Source organism: Chiloscyllium punctatum, chromosome 24 (assembly GCF_047496795.1).
Source record: "Chiloscyllium punctatum isolate Juve2018m chromosome 24, sChiPun1.3, whole genome shotgun sequence".
NCBI classification, from domain to species: Eukaryota; Metazoa; Chordata; class Chondrichthyes; order Orectolobiformes; family Hemiscylliidae; genus Chiloscyllium; species Chiloscyllium punctatum.
The window spans coordinates 83,543,655-83,564,740 of NC_092762.1; the positions used below are offsets into that span (position 1 = coordinate 83,543,655).

Sequence of the window (21,086 nt, forward strand, 5' to 3'; positions counted from 1 at the left end):
TTTCCCAACACCTTACCCACAACTGCTCACTGGCCTATAATGACCAGGGTTGTCCTGACTCCCCGCCTTAAAAAAGGGAACAACATTTGCTATCCTCCAGTCTTCTGGCACTACTCCTGTCGACAATGATGACATAAAGATCAAAGCCAAAGGCTCTGCAATCTCCTCCCTGGCTTCCCAGAGAATATGAGGATAAATCCCATCTGGCCCAGGGTCTTATCAATTTTCAGATCTTTCAAATTGCTAAAACCTCCTCTTTGACAACCACTTTCCCATCTAATCTTGTAGCCTGTATCTCCATTTTCTCATTAATGTTGCCCTTTTCCAATGTGAATACTGACAAAAACTATTCATTAGGTGCTTCCCCTATGTCCTCAGATTCCATACACAACTTCCCACTACTATCTTTGATTGGCCCTACTCTTACTATAGTCATTCTTTTATTCCTGATATACCTATAGAAGACCTTAAGGTTTTCCTTGATCCTACCCACCAACAATTTCTCATGTCCCCTCCTGGTTCTTCTTAGCCCTACCTTTAGATCTTTTCTGGCTAACTTATAACGTCCAAGCCCCCTAACTGAGCATTCACACCTTACCCTCACATAAGCCTTCTTCTTCCTCTTGACAAGAGCTTCAACCTCTTTAGTAAACCATCACTCCCTTTCTCGACAACTACCTCCCTGCATGATAGATATGTACTTATCAAGGACCCGCAGTAGCTGGTCCTTGAATAAACTCCACATTTCAACTATGCCCATCCCCTGCAGTTTCCTTCCCCATCCTATGCATTCTAAATTATGCCGAATCACATCGTAATTGCCTTTCCCCCAGCTATAACACTTGTCCTGTGGTATATACCTATCCCTGCCCATTGCTATTGTAAATACAACCAAGTTGTGGTCACTATTGCCAAAGTGCTCACCTACCTCCAAATCAAACACCTGGCTAGGTTCATTTCCAAGTACTAAACCCAATATGGCATTGCCCTTTGTTGGCCTGTCTACATACTGTGTCAGAAAACCATCCTGCACACATTGAACAAAAACTGACTCATCTAAACTACTTGAACTATAGTACTCCAAGTCAACATTGGGGAAGTTAAAGTCTCCCATAACAACTGCCCTCTTACTATCGCTCCTATCAAGAATCATCTTTGCTATCCTTTCTTCTACATCCCTGGAACAATTCGGAGGCCTATAGAAAACTCCCAACAGGGTGACCTCTCCTTTCCTGTTTCTAACCTCAGCCCAAACTGCCTCAGTGGATGAGTCCTCAAATGTTCTCTCAGCTGCCGTAATACTACCCTTGACTAACAATGCCACACCCCCACTTCTTTTACCATCTTCTCTGTTCTTACTGAAAAATCTAAATCCCAGAATCTACAACAACCATTCCTGTTCCTCCTCTAGCCATGTCTCTGAAATGGCCACAACATCGAAATCCCAGGTACCAACCCATGCTGCAGGTTCACCCACCTTATTCTGGATGCTCCTGGCATTGAAGTACACACATTTCAAACCAACATCCTGATTGCTGGTGCCCTCTCATGACCTTGTGAACCTTTCCTTGACCTCACTACCTTCAACCTCCTGTGCACTGAAACTACAATTCAGGTTCCCATCCCCCCATTAGTTTAAACCTCCCTGAAGAGCATTACCAAATTTCCTCCAGGATATTGGTACCCCTCTGGTTCCGGTGAAGATCATCCTGTTTGTAGAGGTCCCACCTTCCCCAGAAAGAGCTTCTATGGATTGCCCAAAATTCACAAACCAGGAGGTCCCTCAGAACCATAGTCTCACCACCTGGAACACCAACTTACAGACTGGCCAAGGAGCTACACCAAAGACTAAAACACTTAGTTGAAGACTCACGCCACTCCATCTACTCCACCCAAGAACTCCTGAAGACCATCAAAGACACCAAGATAAAAGAGGATGAAATAATGGTCTCCTTTGATGTAACAGCCCTGTTTACTTCAATCAACATTAACCTGGCCAAGGAAACACTGACAACACTATTAAAAGACCCAAAGAGACATATACCAAACACAACTAACTTCATCAGCAAGGACAGTATTGTCAAGCTCGTGGACCTATGCCTTACCACCCACTTCACCTTCAACAACCAAACCTACAGATAAACCAACGGAACACCCATGGGATCTCCGATATCAGGGTTCTTAGCAGAGGCAGTAATGCAGAGACTCGAACAAACAGCTCTGCCAACCATCCAACCCAAACTCTGGGTCTGTTACGTGGATAACACTTGTGATATCAGTAAACGAAACAAATTAGAGGAAACCTTCAAGACTATCAATAATACCCTGACTGGCATAAAATCCACTAAAGAGAAGGAAAACAACAACAAACTGCCATTCCAGATGTCACACTAGAACAAACAGCCAATAGGCAATTTCAAACCAGCATCTATAGAAAAACAGCACATATAGACCAAATATTGAACTACAGAAGCAATCATCCCAACATCCACAAACAAAGCTGCATCAGAACATTATTCCAATGAGCCAACACACACTGCAGCACAGAGGAACTACGCAGAGCAGAGGAAAATCACCTATACAGTGTATTCAAAAAGAATGGGTGCCTAATGAACACAGTCTGCCGATTTCTCAGCAACAAACCCAAACAAGCAGACAAAACACATCCAGAAATCCTAGCCACTCTCCCTACATCAAAGTCATCTCAGAAATGACTGCCAGACACTCAGACCCCTTGGCATCATGGTAGCCCACAAACCCACCAACACACTAAAACAGCTTGAAAGACCCTATACAGACAACAGGCAAAACTAATGTCATTTACAAAATACCTGGCAAGAATTGTACAAACACTATATTGGACAAACAGGCAGAAAACTAGCCACCAGGATACATGAACATCAACTAGCCACAAAACGACATGACCCACTCTCACTAGTATCCTTACATACAGATAAGGAAGGACACCACTTCGACTGGGACAACACATCCATCCTAGGACAAGCCAAACAGAGACACTCAAGAGAATTCCTAGAAGCATGGCATTCCAACCGGAACTCTATCAACAAACACATTGACTTGGACCCCATCTACCACCCCCTGAGAAAAAGAACAAGAAATGGCATCACCATAGGAAATGATGTCACCACGGGAAATGGCTTCACCAAACCAAGGAAACCCAAACATATAAATAGAAAGCAGAAAACACCAGCAGTGCTTCGTCCAGAGGCTCACTGAAGATGTTACCTAGTATGGTGACGAAATGTCTGAAAATGAACCTTGCAGCTTAGTCAGCAAACCTACATCCAGAACCTCAACCTGAGCTACAAATCTTCTCAAAACTTGCTAGAATTCCAATTATCCAAGAATCCAAAACACTCCCTCCTGCACCATCCCTGCGGCCACGTGTTCAGCTCTGCTCTCTCCCTGTTCCTCACTTCACTAGCATGTGGCATGGGCAACAAACCAGAGATAACAACTTTGTTTGTTCTAGCTCTAAGCTTCCACACTAGCTCCCTGAATTTCTGCCTTAGATCCCCACCTTTCTTCCTACCAATGTCGTTGGTGCCGATGTGGACCACGACTTGGGGCTGCTCCCCCTCCCCCTCAGGCATCCCAAAACAAAATCAGAGGTATCATGAACCCTGACACCTGGAAGGCAACACACCAATCGCGAGTCTCTCTCGTTCCCACAAAACCTCCTCTCTGTACCCCTAACTATGGAGTTCCCAATGCCTAAAGCTCTGCTCTTCTGTGAGCAACAAGGACAGACTCTGTGCCAAAGCCTGTACCCCATGACTTACCCCTGGTAAGTCGTTTGCCCCAACAGTATCCAAAACTTGTTGTTGAGGGGAACCACCACAGGATATCTCTGTACTGCCTGCCAGTTCCCTTTCCTACCCCTGACAGTAACTACCTCCCTGTAACCCCTCTCGATAAACCCCTCCACCTCCCAAATAATCCAAAGTTCATCCAGCTCTGGCGCCAGTTCCCTAATCTGGTTCTCGAGGAGCTGGAGTCAGGTGCACTTCGCACAGATGTAGTCAGCAGGGACACTAGTGGTGACCCTTACCTCCCACATCCTGCAGGAGGAAAATTCAACTGCCCTAACCTCCATTCCCACTATTCTAAATTCCCAAACAGACCGCTGAAAAAATGGAACATGGAAGAAAACACTTGTCACCTTATCAACCGACGCACAGAGCTTTTTTTTTGGTTAGAGGAGGAGGATGGGTGGAAGACACTACCCAAGTCGTGTTTCGGGTAAACCAACCACCCAAATATGTGACCTCGTGACCTCTCTGACTGCGTGCAGGAACTGAAGAATGCTGGACCTAAATGTAAATAATTTACACTGCATACTCACGTATCCCAACAGGCTCTGTTGCTCCCTGGTGACCTCGTGACCTCTCTGACTGCCTGCAGGAACTGAAGATTACATTTACTTCTAGACTTCCAACATCAATATGTGATGGAACAGAAGAATCCAGGATTGTTTTTATCGATTATATACACAACCTTAGACCACTAAAATTAAACTAAACCTTCCTTCCCCATTGCCCCTCAAAAGTCAGAGGTTTTGTTTTACATTTATGGGATATGGACATGGTTGTCTCAGTCAACATTTATTGCCCAGAGGCCAGTTAAAGCCAGCCACAATACTGTGGGTCTGGAGTCATGTGTAGGCCAGACTGGGTAAGGACAGCAGATTTCCCTCCCCAAAGGGCATTAGCGAACCAGACGATGTTTTTATTATAATCAACATGGTCACCACTGGGCAAGATTTACATTGCTGATTTTTACTGATTTCAAATTTCATCCATAGTCAGGTTCAGGCCAACGCCCTCAGAGCATTAGCCTGGTGTCCTGGTTTACTCTGGTCTAGTGACATGACCACTAAGTCACTACCACCCCCTTCCATAAGAGCTGCTGGGGCACAAGTTCTGGATGCAGAAGATGTCAGCAATCCCCTCACCTGGCACCCACCCAGAAGAAATGCCAACAGGCCAACAGCAAGTCTACCCCCCCAAGATATAAATCATTGTGGCTGAGCTCATTTGATGGACAGTGGGACTTCTACCACTCAGCTGAGGGCAAATTGGATATCACGCCCTCTGGAGTGGTCAGCACCTACAGCATCCCCATGGTAGGGGACATGGGACAATGGATTTCATGTATATGTGGGTCAGAATAAAGAGGGTACCACCTGGCAGGGTAGAGGGATTCTGGATGTCATGTGCCTCAGTGGTTAGCACTGCTGCCTCACCGTGCCAGGGAGCTGGGTTCGATTCCAGTCTTGGGTGACTGCCTGTGTGGAGTCTGCGCATTCTCCCTGTGTCTGCATGGGCTTCCTCCGAGCGCTACAGTTTCCTCCCACAATCCAAAGATGTGCAGGTCATGTGGATTGGCCACGTTAAATTGCCCAGTAGCATCCAAGGATATTTAGATTAGCCATAGAAAATGCAAGGCTATGCTGATGGGAAGGGGGGGGGAGGGGAGAGTTGCTCTTCAGTGGGGGCAGTATGGGCTGAATGGCCTACTTCCACACTGTAGGGATTCTATGATCTAAAATCTCCATCTGACAGCACTCCTTTATTCTCACCAGTTTTCACGTATGCCAATCTTTTCATGGGTGAACACTATAATATTGGGCTTAACTGAGCTTCAAACAAGCCGAGCTGACCATCCTTTATTTATTTCCAAGCCAACCTTGGAACCTGTCCACCCTCCATGTTGGAGGGTGAGCTTCAGGGTGGGTGTGAGGGTAGTGGGCTGGCTGTCTGACCGATTTTATATGCATCCCTCTCCCTCCCCACCAACAACACAACCAGGTGGGGTGCATGTAATATCCAGCCACCCTTCTACAACCTCAGCATGTCCCAGCCCACTTTACAGCCAAGTCTGTACCTTTGAAGTAAAACAAAGAACTGTGGATGCCTGAAATCTGAAGCAAAAACAGAAATTGCCGGAGAAACTCAGCAGGTCAGGCAGTGTCTGTGGGAAGAAAGCAGAGTTAACATTTTGAGTCCAGTAACTCTTCATTTGGACTGTCAGTAGCTAATAAAAAGTAATATCCACTCACCTCTCCCCACCCCTCTCCCCTCCAACTTTGGCTTCAGTGTAAATATCACACTCTCCTGACCACCCACAGTTCTCAACAAAATTAACTCTGCTTTCTTCCCACAGATGCTGCCAGACCTGCTGAGTTTCTGTTTTTGTACATCAGAAGTATAGTCACATTTGTAATGTTGCAAAATGAATATGTCCACAGCAAAATCGACAGACTGCAATGTTATCATGACCACATCATCAGTTTCCAGGGGCTGACATAAGGATAAATTACAGCCCAGGACATCAAGGAAAACTGGGTGTTCTTCTATGCAATGATGCCATGAGATTTATTTACACTTAGAGTTGAGAGAGCAGATAGGTGTTTCCATTTAAAGCGTTGCCCAGCAGTTCCAACAATGTGACACTCCCACAGGATGCAGTGGAGTACAAGGCAAGACATTTTTTCTCAAGCACTGGAGAGGGACTTGATCAAACTTCCGATGCAGAGAACTCTGTCAGATGGAAAATGGAGGAAAAACAAATGATCCCCTGGGCACATCCCTAGGAAAATGCTGCACCTTCAAAACAAAGAGGTAAGAGAATTACTGAGTATTGAAAGAAGTGATTGCACACTTGAAATCACTCTTTTGTGGGGAGGGAGATGTATTCGTAAGGATTATAGGGTATTGAGGTGAAATCAAATTATCTGCCATTTCACATCCCAAACCTGCTATTAATTTTACATAATTGCACATTCCAAAGCTATCATTAGCTTGAAGCAAGTGTTATGATTGGAGATTGAAAGTGCCAAAAAATATACACTTCCAATTTGATTCTCATCCTTTCATTGTAAAAATTCAAGGAAGTGATATGCAGTAATCTCTCTGGTCTGGAAATTGTCATACAAAAATTACCAGTTTTCCAGGATTTTTTTTTAAATTCCCAAACAGCTCCCAGCATCTGTTTAGTAAAATACTTTGGGAGCAGGCGATACAATATTTGGATGAGCAAAACAATTTTTATTCTTTCTTTGTAATGTTTATCAATGTATTACATTTCAGGTTCATATGGCATTTTCCATTTCACATGCTTGTCATTTGGAATTCTAACATCACTCCATAATCCAGAAAACTCCAAAATCTGGTAAAATCTCAATCCTAAAAGTTTGGATTAGAGAGGTGGCACTGTTTAACTTTATTATGAGGCAGTACAAAAGCAGCTTACTCTCCGAGATGACTTAACTTTGTCTTTGCGAAAACAAAACAACTTGTCCTTGTTTGGAATCTGAGACTTTATTGGGAAGTTTGCATTTTTCTTGCTTAATTTTCTATGCTTCTTGCACATGACAACAGCTGCTTCTGTGACTAACACTCGCTGTTAAAATCAAACCATTTACTATAGAATTGCTGAGAGACAGGTGGATGATCAAAAGGCACTCTGTTGAAGGAGTTATATAGTGGTTGTTTCATTGATGCTAAGATCTGGACAAGTCCCCATTGCAATGTGTTTGAGTCTCAACCTGACAGTTGTGAATTTTAAAATCATTGAACAAAAATCAACCTTGAAGAAACATTAGCAATAGCGACCAACAAGCTGCTGGACTTCTGTAAAAACACATCGAGTTGAATCATGTACATAGAGGGTCCCCCTCAGGAAGGGACAATACACAATCTACTCTTGAGAAATAGAGCAGGACAGGTGACAGTGGGGGAACACTTTGGGACCAGTGACCATAGTTCAATTAATTTTAAGATAGTTATGGAGAGGGACAAAACTGGTCCACAGATTCAAGTTCTAAACTGGGGCAAGGTGAAATTTGATGGAATTAGGCAGGAGTGTGCAGGGGCTGGTTGGAGGAGTTTGTTTGCAGGCAAAGGGACCTCTGGCAAGTGGGAGGCCTCCAAAAATGAGATAGTTAGAGTTCAAGGTTGAAATGTTCCTGTGAGGGTGAAAGGCAAGATTGGCAGGAATAGGGAACCCTGCATGATGAGATATTGAGGCTTTGACCAGGAACAAGAAGGAAATATGGTTCAGATACAGGCACCTGGGACCAAGGGAATCCCTGGAGGTAAAAAGGGGATACAGGGGTTTACTGGAGAAGGAAATCTGGAGGGCGAAAAGGGACCACGAGATAGCTTTGGCTATGAAGATCAGGGTGAATCCAAGGAGGTTCTTTAACTATATTAAAGAAAAAAGAGTCACGAGGGAGAGAATAGGACCCCTCAAGGACCATAGTGGACATGGATGTGTGGAATCACAGGAGGTGGGTGAGGTCCTAAATGAATATTTCTCCTCTATGTTTACCGTGGAGAAAGACATGAAGAATTGGGAAGTTAGGTGAGTTAGTGATCATATCTTGGGGACAGTCCACATCACAGTAGAGGAGGTGTTGGGCTATTAAAATGTATGAAGGTAACAAGTCTCCTGGTCCTGACCAGATATATGCAAGGACACTGCAAGAAGCTAGAGAAGAAATTGCAAGGGACCTGGCTAATATTTTTGTGTCATCGTTAGCCACGGGTAAGATACCGGTAGACTGGAGGGTAGTGAATGCTGTGCCTTTATTCAAGAAGGGCTGCAAAGAAAAACCTGAGAAGTATAGCCCAATAAAACTTAACATCTGTGGTGGGTACGTTACTTGAGAAGATTCTGAGGGATAAAATATACATGCATTTGGAAAGATTGGGCTTGATTAGGAGTAGTCAACATGGCTTTATGCATGGGAAATCATGCCCCAAAAATTTGATAGAGTTCCTTGATGAAGTGACCAGGAAGGTTGACAAGAGCAGGGCAGTAGACATAGTCTACTTGGATTGCAGCAAGGCTTTTGCTAAGGTTCCACATGGCAGGCTGCATTGGAAGGTTAGATCACATGGAATCCAGGCGGAGCTGGCATACTGGATAGACAGTTGGCTTGATGGTAGGAAGCAGAGTGTAACAGTGGAAAGCTGTTTGTCAGACTGGAGGCCAGTGACTAGTGGAGTACCTCAGGGGTCGGTGCTGGGCCCCTTGTTGTTTTTTATCTATAACAATGATTTGGATGAGAATGTTCAAGGTATAATTAGCAAGTTTGCAGATGACACTGAAATAGGCGGTATCGTGGACAGTTATTGCAGCAGAACCTCAGTCAGCTGGGAAAGTGGATTGAGAAATGGCAAATGGAGTTTAATATAGATAATTGTGAGGTCTTGCATCAGATCAAGGTAGGAATTTCATGGTGAATGGTAAGACCTTAACGAGTGTAGTCGAACAGAAGGACCTTGGAATTCAGGTACATGGTTCTCTGAAAGTGGAGTCCCAGGTAGACATGGCAGTGAAGAAGACTTTTGACACACTGGCCTTCATCAGTCAGAACACTGAGTATAGAAGTTGGGAAGCTATGTTGCAGTTGTACAGGACATTGGTGAGGCTGCATTTGGGATATTGTGTTCAGTTTTGGTCACCTTGCTATAGGAAGGATGTTATTAAACTGGAAAGAGCGCAGAAGAAATCTACAAGGATGTTGCAAGGACTCAACGATCTGAGTTATAGGGAGCAGTTGGACAAGCTAGGACCTTTTTCTTTAGAGCATAGGAGACTGAGGGAGTATCTTAAAGAAGTGTATAAGATCATGAGAGGCACAGATAGGGTGAATGCACTCGGTATTTTCGCAGGGTTGGGGAATTGAGGGCTAGAGTGCATCAGTTTAGGGTGAGAGGAGAAAGAATTAAAGGGAACCTGAGGGGCAACATTTTTAAACAGAAGGCAGTAAGCATATGGAGTGAGCTGCCAGCAGAAGTGGTTGAGGCAAGTACATTAACAAAATTTAAAAGGCATTTGGACAAATACATGGATAGGAAAGGATTAGAAGGATATGGGCCAAGTGCAGGGAAATGGGGTGAGCGTGGATGGCCATTTTGGTTGGCATGGACCAGTTTGGGACAAAGGACCTGTCTTGGTGCTGTAGGACTCTATGACTCTATGTCCTTGAGGGAAGGAAATCTGTCCTCTTTATTCAGTCTGACCTGCATGTAACTCCAGATCCACAACAATGCAATTGATTCTGTATTGCCCTCTGGATAATAAATACTGGCCTAGCCAGTGATGCCCCCATTCCATTAATAAAACAAAAAGGAGTAGTGATGGAGGAAAGTTCATTTTAATGAATGATCTAAGTGTGTTGCATATTCATTTGTGAATTGTTCCAAGAGGAAACATCGCTCTACATCTACTATGTCAATTTCATTTAGCATCTAATAAAGTCATAGTCTTACCAGACCACTGAGCAGCATGGTGGCTCAGTGGTTAGTGCTGCTGCCTCACAGCACCAAGGACCCCCTTGGGTGACTGTCTGGGTGGAGTTTGCACATTCTCCCCGTGTTTGCATGGTCCCCTCCAGGCACTCCAGTTTCCTCCCACAGTACAAAGATGTTAGGTTAGGGTGGATTGGCCATGCTCAATTACCCATAGTTCCCAGGGATGTGCAGGCTAGATGGATTAGTCATGGGATATGCAGGGTTACAGGGGGTGGGGGTGAGAGGATAGGTCTGGGTAGGATGCTCTTTGGAGGTTTGGTGTGGACTCAATGGGCCTGCATCCACATTGTAGATATTCTATGCTCTCTCTTAGACAGAGACAGCTGCAGGTGGTTTAACCTGAGGATCACAATAGCTCAGAGGAGGGCCAAATCCTTAATATACCTCAATTAGATCTCCTCTCGTCCTCTTAAACTCTAGTAAGTATAGGCCTAAACTGCTCAACCTTTCCTCATAAGAAATGACTTTCATTTCTGGAATTAATCGAATGAACCATCTCGGAACTGTCTCCAACACAATTACATCCTTCCTCAAATAAGAGGACCAAACTGCACACAATATTCCAGTTGGGATCTCACCAATGCCTTGTCCAGTTGTAATAACACTTCCTTTCTTTTATATTGCATTCCTTTAGCAATTCCATTGTGGAGTTTGCACTTTCTCGCTGTGTCTCCTTGGGTTTCCTTCCACAGTCCAGGTGGATTAGCCATGCTAAATTTCCCGTGGTGTGCAGGCTAGGTGAATTAGTCTGCACACTACAGGGATAGGGTGAGGTGGTGGGTCTGGGTGCAACACTCTTAGGATGGTTAATGTGGATGGGCCAAATGGCCTCCTTCCACACTGTTGAGATTCAACGATGCCCCCTCAGAGCTATGTCGTCTTTAGGGAGCATTCCTATTTTATTTGTTTCACCACTTGGTGGCTGCATTTTCATGAGGCTATGAGTTTGAGGAATTCCTGTTGTAAACCTATCAGATTCCCCATTATCCTTTCCTATAATTCCTAAAAGCTGTCTACTCAAAGCAAGCTCTTGCTCACCTGACCCAATGCCTCCTTAAGTGACTTGGATTTGAATTATATCCGATCATATGAGTACCTTAGGACATTTCACTGAAGGAGTTTTAGAAACATTGTTGTTGTTAATTGTCTGGTCAGGAGGTGGAGAATGAAATACAAAAATGAAACACTCGCCAATGAAGAAAAGAAAAGACTGGGTGGGGAGGTGGGGGCATTGTGGTAGTATCATTATACTAACAATCCAGAGGCAAAATCAAAAATTGCTGGGAAAACTCAGCGGGTCTTGCAGCTTCTGTGGAGAGAAAGCAGAGTTAACTTTTCAGGTCCAGTGACCCTTCTTCAGAACCTTCTTCTTTTTGTTTAATAATCCAGAGGTCCAGGTTTGACAGGGAGAGGTTCAAACCCCACTACTGCAGCTTCTGAAATTTAAACTAAACTAATTAAAAATGATAGAATATAAATCTAGTCTCACTAATTATGACAGTATCAATTATTATTTTAAAAACCCATCAGATTCATTAATGTTCTTTAGGGTTAAGGATTTTGCCTCTTTATGTGGTCTGGCCTACATCGAACTAACCTAATCCCATTTTCCAACATTTGGTTTTGTGTGCTGTGGTGTTTCAAGTGCTCATCTAAATAAATCTTAAATTTCTTGAGCATTCTTGCCTCTACCACCCTTTGAGTTTGAGAGATCCACAAATCTCTGAGTGGAAAAGACTTTTCCTCAAATCCTTCCTAAACCTCCTGTTCCCTATTTTAAAACACTGTCCACTGACTACTGAGAGTGACACAGCACAGAGAGAGGCGATTCAGACCATTGTACATTGACTTTTCAGTTGGAAAAGACGTTCAGTCAGTGCCCAATACCCTTCCTCGTGGCACTGCCAGGATTTGCCTTCCTTTCTTTTGCCTTCTAACAGCTTCTGTTCTCTTGAAAGGGAAAGAGGAACATGGTCGTGAGTTGACACTGACAGATCTCAGTCCAGCCAACAATTCCTTGTTGCCTCACAGTAAGACTCAATGAAAGCATTGTTTGCTGAGCCAACAGGATCCACATTGGATATCAGCCGAGGAGAACCACAGTCAGCTCAGTGAAGATTAATTGGTGCCTGCTTCATCTCTCTCTTTAACGATGCAGAGACATCAAGAGTGAAGAAAGCTTCTGTTCTGCAAGGTTTGATGTGGCAAAACCCAGCCAACGGCCTGAGATATTGTGAAGTCCAGTTTGGGATTAATTACAGTGAGTCGGTGCTGAAGATGAGAGAGGGAGAAGCAGAAACCAAACAGCAGGAGTGCAGCAGAATGGGGAACTAAATAAAACTAATTCACTGTAGAACAGAGAGTTCCAAAGAAGATTAAAAATTGAAACCATGATGGAAGTGAAGCAGCATTGTGGGGAGGCAATTTCTAACATTGTGTATTTTTATTGGGAGTAAATTGTTGCATTGTCCTGTTAATTAGTTTCATTAAATAGGAAGGTGAGCAAAGTTTATATTTTAATTGGAATTTATAACTGATCTCTAAGAAGTGTTGCTCCAACACAGTCCCTGAAGAGAAGAAGAGCTAATGTCTGTGCTGAATATTTATTACACTATATCTCCTGGGGGTTTTGTGGGCTGGTGAGGGGGTGCACAGCCTGGCAAAAGACACAGCCTCTATCTACAAGTCATGCAGAATTTAACACCAGAGGCTAAAATGCTGGCTGCACTGAGACCTGGCCTCGTTTGTGTTTCCCTCCTGGTTTTATTCCAACACACACACCATCAACTCCAACAACACTGATTACTCATTCCTTATGTATAGATATATACGTGCCCAAACAAGTTCAATTACCCTCAATTAACATGTGACCATCATCTGCTCCCAGTTCTATCTGGCCTCAAACATCCCTCAATAACAATGTGAGCAGGTCCAGCCCCACATTGCCAGGATCATCTGACAACGCCACCTCACCCAATGCCCACTGCATCCCATTACCCACGCAACTCAATATGAACCTGGCACTCAGTGGTGAATTTTCCATGCCAGTGTTTTGGAAGACAATGCATTGAGCTGGGCACACTGAGCTGTTGTCACAAGCCAAAAGGCAGGTTTGTTGGCGTTTCACGTTCTCTGCATTAGCCTCCTCTCAGTATCCACATGAGAAAGGAGTTTGCATTGATAAAAGTTCATAGAATCCCTTCAGCCCAAGGGTCCATACTGACCCTCCGAAGAGTAACCCACCCTGATCCATTCCTCTATATTTACCCCTGACTAATGCACCTAGCCTACACATCCATGAACACTATGGGCAATTTAGCATGGCCAATTCACCTAATCTGCACATCTTTGGACTGTGGGAGGAAACCGGAGCACCCGGAGGAAACCCACGCAGACACGGGGAGAATGTGCAGACTCCACACAGACAGTCCCCCCGATGCTAGAATCGAACCTGGGTCCCTGGCGCTGTGAGGCATCAGTGCTAACCACTGAGCCACCATTCCACCCCCAACGCCTCTCACTGTCTCAGGACATCCCAAAATGCATCGCAGCCGGTTAATTATTTTTCTGAAGAGTGACCACTATTTTAAGAACAGCTGACTGGCACAAACCAAGCTCCCAGTAAAACCTGCAAAAGACGCATACTGGCAGGAGCTGTCTTGTTCACCTCAGGACAGTGCTCCAGTTTGACCAGTATGCTCATTTCCAAGTATTACTGTTTTTTCTCTCTGGGATAAAGAGATAAATGGTTACGTTAGCTGTATTAGGTGGTAGTTGGTTTGGTTCTGGACAGTTCAGTTGCAATATAGAGTGATGCTAATAGTACAGGTTCAACTCCTACACTGACTAAGGTTGCCATAAAGGATTCTCCTACTCAACGCCTCCCCTCACCTGAGGTATCATCATAGAATCCCTTCAGTGCAGAAAAGGCCATTCAGCCCAACAAGTCCACACCAACCCTTTGAAGAGTTACCCACCCAGACCCATTCCCTACCCTAATACTCTATATTTCGACTGACTAATGCATCTAACTCACACATCCCTGAACACTATGGGCAATTTAGCATGGCCAATTCATCTAACCTGCATATCTTTGGGACTGTGGGAGGAAACTGGAGCACCCGGAGGAAACCCATGCAGATACAAGGAGAATGTGCAAACTCCACACAGATAGTCACCCGAGGCTAGAATCGAACCCAGGTCCCTGGCACTGTGAGGCAGTAGTGAGAACCACTAAGCCACCGTGCCGCTGCACAGTGGAGCGTGGTGACCCATCAGATGTCCGTGTCTCTCTCTCTCTCTCTCTCTCTCTCTCTCTCTCTCTCTCTCTCTCTCTCTCTCTCTCTCTCTCTCTCTCTCTCTCTCTCTCTCTCTCTTCTCTCTCTCTCTCTCTCTCTCTCTCTCTCTCTCTCTCTCTCATAAGGGAGCAGCTCCAGGGTCTGATTCAACTACAGTGACTTTAGAGTCACAGGGATGTACAACTTAAAAAAGGCCCTTCAGCTCATTAAGTCTGTGCTGATTAAAAACAATCAGCTAACTATTCTAATCCCATTTTCCAGCCCTCAGACCATACAGCATCGCAACTGTGCATCTAAATATTTCTTAAATGTTCTGAGCATTTCTACCTCTATCACCCTTACAGGCAGTGAGTTCCAGACATCCACTACCCTCTGGGTGAAGGAATATTTCCCTCACATCTCCTCTAAACCTTCTGCCCCTTACCTTGAATCTATGTCTCAGGGTCACTGATCCCTACATCAAGGGGAATGTTCCTTCCTATCTACCCAGTCTATGCCCCTCATAATGTTATACACCTCAAACATGTGGGAGCTACAGGGAGAGGCTGGATAAGCTGGGGTTGTTTTCCCTGGAAAGTCGGAGGCTGAGGGGTGACCTTACAAAGGTTTATAAGATCATGAGGGGCATGAATAGGGTAAATAGACAAGGGTCCAAAACTAGAGGGCATAGGTTCAGGGTGAGAGGGTAAAGATTTGAAAAGGAACAAAAGGGGCAACTTTTTCATGCAGAGGGTGGTACGTGTATGGAATGAGCTGCCAGAGGAAGTGGTGGAGGCTGGTACAATTACAACATTTAAAAAGCATCTGGATGGTATATGAATAGGAAGGGTTTAGAGGGATATGAGCCAAGTGCTGGCAAAGGGACTAGATTACGTTAGGATATCTGATCAGCATGGACATGTTGAACCGAAGGGTCTGTTTCCGCCTCTATGCCTCTATGACTCTATGTCTCCTCTCAGTTTCTTTCCTCTGCTCTATGGAAAACAACACCAGTCTGTTCAACCTCTCTTCATAACTGAAACTCTTCAGCCCAGGCAACATCCTGGTAAATCTCCTTTGCACCCTCTCCAATGCAATCTCATCCTGCCGATAATGGGGATTCTTAATGTGGTTCATAAATACAACTTCCCAGGGGCAGCACTGCTGCCTCACAGCGCCAGGGACCCAGGTTCGATTTCAGCCTCAGGCGACTGTCTGTGGAGTTTGCACATTCTTATTATGTCTGCGTGGGTTTCCACCATGTGCTCTGGCTTCCTCCCGCAGTCCAAAAATGTACAGGTTAGGTGTATTGGCTATGGGAAATTGCCCATCGTATCCAGGGACGTGCAGGCTGTGTGGGTTAGCCATGGGAAATGCTGGGATAGGGTGGAGGGGTAGATCTGGGTGGGATGCTCTTCAGAGGGTCGGTGTCGACGCAATGGGTCGAATGGTCTGCTTCCACTCTATAGGGATTCTGTGTTCTTCTTCAAAATAAGTTTTGGACAGTTTTACATCCACCTGAGTTGGTTTTGTATTTCATCGAAAAGACAGTGACTTTTCACCATGTCAGAAGTAAAATTGGATACAATAATGGCAGTCTGGGATGAGCTGTTTCCCAAGTCGCGTTTCTTTAAACCCTGACCTTAGACCATAAGACATAGGAGCGGAAGTAACGCCATTCAGCCCATCGAGTCCACTCCTAACTCAGAACCATGCCAGTGCGAGGCAACTGCTGAAGGAATCTGCTCTCCAGTGTCTGAAGACCACCTGGTACATCAGGGAGTCTAACCTAACAATCAGTCACTGCAACCTCAAGGATTTGTGCAGCAAGGGACATTATTCAGTGTTCCTAGTACATTAGATTAGATTCCTTAGAGTGTGGAAACAGGCCCTTTTATTGCACAACCAGTCCATACCGACCTTCCGAACAGTAATCCTTCTGACTAATGCACCTAACACTACAGGCAATTTATAATGGCCAATTCACCTGACCTACACATCTTTGGAGTGTGGGAGGAAACCAGAGCACCCGGAGGAAACCCACGCAGACACAGGGAGAAACCCACACAGACAGTCGTCCGAGGCTGGAATCGAACCTGGGACCCTGGTGCTGTGAGGCAGCAGTGCTAACCACTGAGCCATTGTGCCACCCACTAGATTAATTAAATTCTGTGAATCAATTTTAGAAAAAAATAGCGGGCAGCATGGTGGACAGTGGTGAGCACTGCTGCCTCACAGCACCAGGGTCCCAGGTTCGATTCCAGCCTTAGGCATCTGTCTGTGTGGAGTTTGCACATTCTTCCTGTGTCTGTGTGGGTTTCCTTTGGGTGCTCCAGTTTCCTCCCACATGCCAAAGATGTGCAGGTCAGGTGAATTGGTCATGCTAAATTGCCCATAGTGTTAGATGCATTAGTCAGAAGGAAATGGGTCTGGTGGGTTACTGTTCGGAGGGTCGGTGTGGACATGTTGGGCCGAACGGCCTGTTTCCACACTGTAAGGAATCTGATCAGAAACTGTGTCATCCAGGATGTGTAGAGAAAGACACTTGACAAATTAGCTTCAGAGACTCTGTTCTCCATGGTTGAAGAGTTTTAAACCAAGGATCACAAATCTCACGATAAAGAGTCAGCCACATATTTATTTATTCATTATTTAAACATGGGATGTGCGTGTCAGTGACTGGGCCAACAGTTATTGACCATCTCTAATCACCCAGAGGGCAGTTAAGATTCAGCCATATTGGTGTGGGTCTGGAGTCATGTGTAGGCCAGGCTAGGGAAGGATGACAGATTTCCTTCCCTAAAAGGAACCAGAAGGGTTTTGAACAACTATTGCCAAGGGTCACATGATTGCCATGAAGCTAACAGTTTACTCCAGTCATTTCACCATACGTCATGGTGGGGTTCAAACCCACATCTCCAGAATGGTAGCCAGGGGCTCTCAACTACTTGGCCAGAGGCATTACCACCTCAGCTTGGGACTGAGATAAGGAGAAAACCTTTCACAGAGCAATGTAGACCTTTGGAATGATCTACCTCAGAGAGCAGTACATGCTCAGTCATTGAGTTATTTCTAAGACTAAGACTGACAGATTTTACACACGAAAGGGATCTTGGGATATGTGGATAGAGCGGGAAAGTGAGTGTTAGGAGAAGAATCAATCCTGTGAAGTCCTTTACATCCAACCAAGAGAGCAGACGGAGCTTCTCCCTGGAGAACATAGAGAATGCTTCCCATTCCAGAGAAATCCAGAACACAGGGGCTTCATGAAGATGAGGAGAAGCTATTTTCTCTCTCTCAGAAGGCTGTTACACTGTGGAATTCATTTCCTCAGAGAGCAACGGAGTCCGGGTCATTGAATGTATTCAAGGCTGCATTAGGGAAATATTTGATTGACGAGGGTCTGGGGAAGAATCAGGAATGTGGAGCTGATCACAATCAGAGCAGCCAGCCAATAGTAGAGCAGGTTCAGACACTGACCAGCCTACTCCTTCTACTAATTCCTGTGGGTAGCACTCTCGCCTCTGAGACACCAGGGTCTCAGTCTGGGGGTAGAGCACAGAGATCAATGCTGACCCTCCAGTGCAGTACTGGAGGACTGCTGCACTATCAGAGGTAATCTCTTCCAGTAAAGGCCTTAAAGTGAGGCTCCATCCGCTCTCTTGGTTAGATGTAAAAGATTCCAGGGCATTCATTCAACAAAGAGCAAAGAGAATTCTCCCTCATCAATTTACCCCTCAATTATCATTGTGGCAAAATTAGATTATTCCATCATTTTCACATTGTTTTTGTGGGATTCTTTTAGTGACAGGCATGGATTAGTTCGACCTAAGGGCCTGTCTCCATACTGTATGACTCTCGGACTGGATTTCAAGTTTAAAAAATTCCATTGGCTGTATAGTACTTTGAAACACCAGATGGTTGAGAACTGCACTATACAAATGTATGTGCTCTGTCTGATGCCCTGACAGAAATGTTTAATGTGCTTGTGAATTCCTGTGACTCAAACATTGTGGATGGAATCTGGAAAAACAGTCTACACTTCATCAGTCAGATCCACCAACTTCATTTTATTCAGCGATGAATTTTAGTTTTGCTGTGCTGTCAAATTTAAAATGCATTCAACTTATCCACCTTGAACTTTTGTTGACTATTTGACCCTATCCAAGTCCAGTTATCACACTGTCATCTGACACCCTCTACACAGAGAGCCAACAGGAATTCTCAGCACTGTCCTGCGGAGTAAATCCCAGGGACACACAGTGAGAAACCAGGAACAAGGAGGAGATGGAGAGGCAGAAGTAGAAGCTGGGTATTATAGAAAAGAACACATGGTCCTTTTAGCAAATCCTGAGTTTTCTTCATGCTGTTTTGACATTGAGAGGCTGTTATTCTGATACTGTGTAGCTCAGTATGATAACTATAATCAGCAGGTAAAACATAACTGTATGCCTGTGTCCTTGTGACTGTGTATCTGTGTGTGTCCATGTGTATGTGTCCATGCGTGTTTAGATCTGGGTGCATGTTCATGTGTGTGTTATTGTGTGTATGTGTTTCTGTCTGATTTTGTTCCAGTATATTTTGGTGGGTGTTATTTTATGTCTGTATGTACCTGTGTGTGCCTGTCATTTTGTGTTCCTGTGTGTCTGTGTGCACCTGTCTCTGTTAGTTTGTTATACTTTATGAATGTGTCTGTCTGAGTGAGTGTGTGCAAGGAGTGAATGAGTGTGAGTGTCAGTGAGTGAGTGTATGAGTGAGTGAGTGAATGAATGAGTGTGTGAGTGAGTGTGAGTGTCAGTGAGTGAGTGAGTGTATGAGTGTATGTGTGTGAGGATTGAGTGAGTGTGTGAGGAGTGAGTGAGTGTGTGAGGAGTGAGTATGTGTGGGGATTGAGTGAGTGTGTGAGGACTGAGTGAGTGAGTGTGTGAGGAGTGAGTGTGTGTGAGGAGTGAGTGAGTGTGTGTGTGGAGTATTGTGAAGATTATGTGTGTGAGGAGTGAGTGAGTGTGTGAGGATTGAGTGAGTGTGTGAGGAGTGAGTGAGTGTGTGAGGAGTGAGTGAGTGTGTGTGTCTATGTGAGGAGTGCGTGTGTGTGAGGAGTGAGTGAGTGTGTGAGGAGTGAGTGTGTGTGAGGAGTGAGTGAGTGTGTGTGTCTATGTGAGGAGTGCGTGTGTGTGAGGAGTGAGTGAGTGTGTGAGGAGTGAGTGTGTGTGAGGAGTGAGTGAGTGTGTGTGTGGAGTATGTGTGAAGATTATGTGTGTGAGGATTGAGTGAGTGTGTGAGGAGTGAGTGAGTGTGTGAGGAGTGAGTGAGTGTGTGTGTCTATGTGAGGAGTGCGTGTGTGTGAGGAGTGAGTGAGTGTGTGTCAGGAGTGAGTGTGTGCAGTTTTCATTGCTCACCGGACAGTTTGATCAGAAACCCAACCAGCATCGCAGTGGTCGAAGCCGTCCTGGAACGCAGCCAATAGTTCCTGGGGACTGGCGATCCTCGCTGAGTTGTCCAGACAGGCCTGTGAGGCAGCCTCAAAGGTGAGGGAGTACCTGTTGCTGGCAGCACGGTAATGGAACACCACCCCTGGAGTGGGATAGAGGAAGACGGAATGGAACACAGAGCTGAGGTGAGGAAGCAAAGACTCTGACTAAAACACTATCCGCACAGAATCCAAGGGAATTTCACCACATGCTTGGGTGGGGGTGGGGGGGGGGGGGGTGACAGAGGGAGGTTTGACCAGGGGATAAACCCTCAATGGGTAAATCCACCAGTTGGGAAGAAATGAGCAATATAAACCCAGAGTTACCCGGAATGTTTTATTCCTTTATTCCTGTATGGGTGTGGGTGATGTTAGTGAGGTCAGTATTTGTTGATCATCCTCTTCCCCCAAGGGCATTGTGGACCAGATGCTTTTCTTGCAACAGTTGCTGATGCTTCCCAGCTCTTTATTCCAGATTTTAATAATTAAATTTAAATTCCACCAGCTACTGTGGCGAGATTTGAACCCATGTCCCCTCAAGCTGGAAACTCTGACCTCCTAGCCCAGTTACATGATCACTACCACATCCTCACACACAATACAGAAACAAACCATTGCCCCAACAGGTGCATTCTGGTGTTCATGCTCCATACAAGCCTGTCCCTCAACCCCACCCACTTCACCCCTCTCTGTCAACATATCCTTCCAATCATTTATCTCTCAAACACTATCTGTCTCAATCTCTCTCCTTGGGAGCAAGTTCCACATTCTCACTACTCTTTGGGTAAAGACATTTCTTCTGAATTCTTGTTTCGATTTCAATATCCTATATTGATGGCCATGAGGTTTGGTCTTGCCCACAACATTATATCCCACTAACTCCCTCCATCATCCCTCAGTCTTTCTAAGAAATAGTCCCCAGCCTGTCCAACTGCTCCGAATATGATCTGCTACCATCCTTATGAATATTACTTTACACCTTCTCCAACATAT

At 45.0% G+C, this 21,086-nt stretch overlaps 1 protein-coding gene across 1 annotated transcript in view; it reads right to left on the minus strand.

Moving 5' to 3' along the window:
* Positions 1-21,086, minus strand: part of ncanb (neurocan b) — a 269,869-nt gene that overhangs the window by 168,720 nt on the left and 80,063 nt on the right. The window contains exon 4 of the mRNA XM_072594330.1: positions 20,023-20,197. Coding sequence (XP_072450431.1) covers positions 20,023-20,197 — 175 coding nt within the window. The remainder of the gene's footprint in view (positions 1-20,022; positions 20,198-21,086) is intronic.